The sequence below is a fragment of the Dichomitus squalens genome (assembly GCF_000275845.1).
Source record: "Dichomitus squalens LYAD-421 SS1 unplaced genomic scaffold DICSQscaffold_79, whole genome shotgun sequence".
NCBI lineage: Eukaryota > Fungi > Basidiomycota > Agaricomycetes > Polyporales > Polyporaceae > Dichomitus > Dichomitus squalens.
In genome coordinates, this window is record NW_006766961.1 from 22,585 (window position 1) to 26,319 (window position 3,735).

A 3,735-nucleotide genomic window follows, 5' to 3' on the forward strand; every position below is an offset into this window, starting at 1 on the left:
TCGATCATCATCTCCCTGCTTCTCAGCTTCTCTCTCTCGTGTGAACTCTAACAGGTTATGAGCCCTGCTTAGCTCTAACTGAGAATTACTACGCTTACCGCTGCTATATCTTATCTTATCGGTCACAACACATGGCGACGTCAACCGCTGACGCCATCGGCAGGATCCGGATCGATCCTCTCACCGGGGTAGAGGATTGGCCCTCTTGGAGAGTCCAGATGGAGGATCTGCTGTACGGGTTAGGGTTATGGGACTACGTCATCGAAGAAGGCAAGCCGACGGCAAAGGACACCAAGGCACCGACCACAGAAGAAAAGAAGGCTCTAGAAGACTGGATGAAGAAGGACAGGACCGCGTTGATCGCGATTCGGATGCGAGTAAGCAAATCTCTTGTTCACACGCTGACAAGATGTGTTTCTAGCGCGGACGCGTGGAACCGCCTCGTCAAGAACTACGAGCCCAAGGGAATCTTGCACGTCGTGCAGATTCACCGTAAGCTTTTGCAAGCTCGCTATTCGGACTCGGAAAACGTCGAAGAATTTCTACAAGAAATGGTGCGCCTGCGCGAGACGCTGGCGACCATGGGACACGCCCTGATGGAAGAAGAGTTCGCGATCACACTTCTCACGGCGCTACCGGACAGCTGGGACCCAATGGTCAGCTCGATCAATCACGCAACGGATCTCAAGGATGCCGATGAGATCATTGCGCGGATCAGGCAACATGCAAGCCGCATCAACGACTCGGAGGTCGCGATGGCGGCGCGCGCAAAGAAGGGCAGAGGACCCCCTTTGTGCTATATGTGCGGTAAGCCTGGTCTGGCGCGCGACTGCCCTGACCATGACGCGAAGGACGCGAAGGGGAAGAAGAAGGGCAAGGGCGACAAGGACGACGGGAAGAGCGACAAGCGCAAGCCCAAGAAGGACGGGCCGAAGGCGCTGGCTGCCGAAGAAGATGGCAGCGACAGCGACTCCGATGAGTACGCGTACGCGCTGATTGAACAGGTCGACAGCGATTTGGACGAGGACTCCGAAGAGCTTGCACTGGCGGCGCGGGTAGCTCGGGATGCTTGGGTAAGCGATTCCGCTACTACGGTGCACGTAGCACGCGCGCGCGCCGATTTCTTCAGGTACACGCCGACGCCCGGCGACAGTTTGAAAGGCGCAGGCGTCACGCCCATCCTCGGGCGCGGAGATGTCAAGATCGAATACGAGTACGACAGGCGCAAGACAATTGTCGAGCTGCGGAACGTAGTGCACGCCCCCGGAATCCCTCACAACCTCATCGCCTTGGGGCGCGTTGAGGCAGGCGGACACTCGGTCACCTTACAAGACGGCAAGATAGTCTTCAAGAACTCGAAGGGACGAGCTTACGCGGAAGGCACACAGGTGGACAACCTGTACGTGATGCGCGCCACCACCGTACACGACAAGACACCGGATCTCGCGTGTGCGGCAGCGGTTACACGACCCCGCCGGAAGCGGACGTATGACGAGTGGCACCGCACCCTCAGTCATATCAGTATGAAGGCTGTCATCGCCATGAAGACAAAGCGCCTTGTGGAAGGCATGGAGGTGGACGAACGCGTCCCTCCGGCGGAGCAGTGCGAGGCCTGCGTCCGCGCCAAGCAGACCGTCGCGCCATACCCGAAGAAGTCGGCCACGGTCGTGGCCGCGATCGGTGACCTGACAGTCATGGACCTGTGGGGGAAGGCCCCTACGATAGGGATCCGCGGTGAGAAGTTCTTCTCGACTTTTCACTGACATGCACGCGCGTCGTACAGTTGTAGAATTCTCCAAGACGAAGACAGATGAGTTGGAACACTTCAAGGCGTACCAAGCACTCGTCAAGAACACCCACGGAGTCACCCTCAAGGCCGTCCGTTTTGACAACGGAGGCGAATATATCAGTAAGGATTTCATTGCCTACTTGAAAGCTGAAGGCATTACAGTACACACTACGACGCCCAAGTCCTCCGCACAAAACAGTGTTGCGGAGCGCGTCAATCGCACCGTGATGGACCGCGCGCTGGCGCTCCTCATCGCGGCAGGTCTCCCCAAGTTTCTCTGGCCCGAAGCCGTGGCCCACGTCGCATACCTCAAGAACAGATCCCCGACTCGCGCACTCAAGGACAAGACTCCTGAAGAAGTCTGGACCGGCCGCAAGCCCGACATCTCGGACTTGCAGGAGTGGGGCATCCGCTGCTGGGTACTAACTGACAGACAGAAACGAACCAAGCTGGACCCGAAGTCCCAGCCCATGTTTTACATGGGCCCAGCACCCGGCACGAAAGGCTGGCGGTACTACGATCCCAAGAGTCACCGAATCGGCAAATCTCGCAACATCATCTTTGCGGTCCCCAAGAGTCAACCACCCGCGGGCGATGATGACGACAAGTACGTCGAGCTCTCCCTCCCTGCGCCGCTCGAGGGGGAGAATGGGATCATAGGCGACCTGGCGCAAGGGGGAGACACGACTGTCTCTCCCGCGAACGTACCAGACGCACCACCCCCGGTTACGACTCAGAAGGCACCGCGACCGAAAACTGTCATTCCACCATCCGAGCGCACCCTCCGCGGGAAGCCACGCATCGACTACAAGGCTGTCGAAGACGGCAAGGGCATAGTCATCAAGACCACACCGAACGCCCCTCAACAAGCGGTTTCGGACGATGACGATGATGCCGTCGAACGCATCGTCGGCGATTACGAGTCGCATTTCCTCTGCCTGCTCACACTTACAGGTACACCCACCGCGCGCGAGCCCCGCAATTACAAGGAAGCGGAAGCATCACCAGACGCCAAACTCTAGCGTGGCGCAATGGACTCCGAGATCGCCCAACTCCTCAAACTGGGCACCTGGTCACACGCAGACCTTCCGTACGGACGCAAACCCATCGGATGCACCTGGGTCTACAAGCGCAAGGAAGACCTCGAAGGGAACGTCAAGTACAAAGCGCGCCTTGTCGCGCAAGGCTTCTCTCAAGTTTTTGGAATAGATGTTTTCGATACCTTCTCTCCTGTCATTCGCACTGACTCAGTCCACGTTCTAGCTGCCATAGGAACCATGCGTGACATGGAGATGTCGCAGTTCGACGTTGTCGGTGCATACCTCAACGCTGAACTCGACGAAGAGATCTACATGCGACAACCCCCGGGATACGACGACAAAAGCGGCAAGGTTCTACGCCTGCAAAAGGCACTCTACGGCCTCAAGCAGGGCGGTCGCAAGTGGAACGAGCACTTCAATCGGATCATGACGCAAAACCTCGCTTTCAAGCGTTTGAACTCGGATCCCTGTGTCTACATCAAGAAGACCAGGCGCGGTCTTGTTATCATTGGCGTCCACGTGGACGACATGATCGCGCTCGCGGATACCACATCGCTGATGGATGATTTTGCTACAGAACTGGCCAAGCATGTCAAGATCACTAACATGGGTCCCTGTCACAGCCAACGAGCTGTGCCACCAGATAAACAAAGACAAAGCTTACTGGTGATGGGGTTGGTGCTAAGGGGCGAAGCAACTCCAGGTGACACAGCAAGAGATGGTGTAAAGAAGTAGATTCCCTAGACTAGAAGGGGCAGTGAGAGGTAGGGCTGCTAGCTACCTACAGAGGAGATGGGTGATCGACGAGAAGATCAAGTCTGAGGTTCCCTGCCTCAGACCCCCTATATTTATACAATTACAACGGTGCACAGACCAGGTACCTATTGTCCTGCTTGGTCAGAGTCC

The 3,735-nt window shown here is 56.9% G+C and overlaps 1 protein-coding gene across 1 annotated transcript; it reads left to right on the top strand.

Annotated features, from left to right (window-relative positions):
- Window positions 1-131: 131 nt before the first annotated feature.
- Window positions 132-1,763, top strand: DICSQDRAFT_71736 (uncharacterized protein; the record flags this gene model as incomplete). The annotated part of the gene is made up of 2 exons (XM_007370872.1): window positions 132-749; window positions 915-1,763. The coding sequence occupies 2 exons, from the start codon at window positions 132-134 to the stop codon at window positions 1,761-1,763; spliced, it is 1,467 nt and encodes a 488-aa protein (XP_007370934.1).
- Between the last annotated feature and the right edge of the window lie 1,972 nt (window positions 1,764-3,735).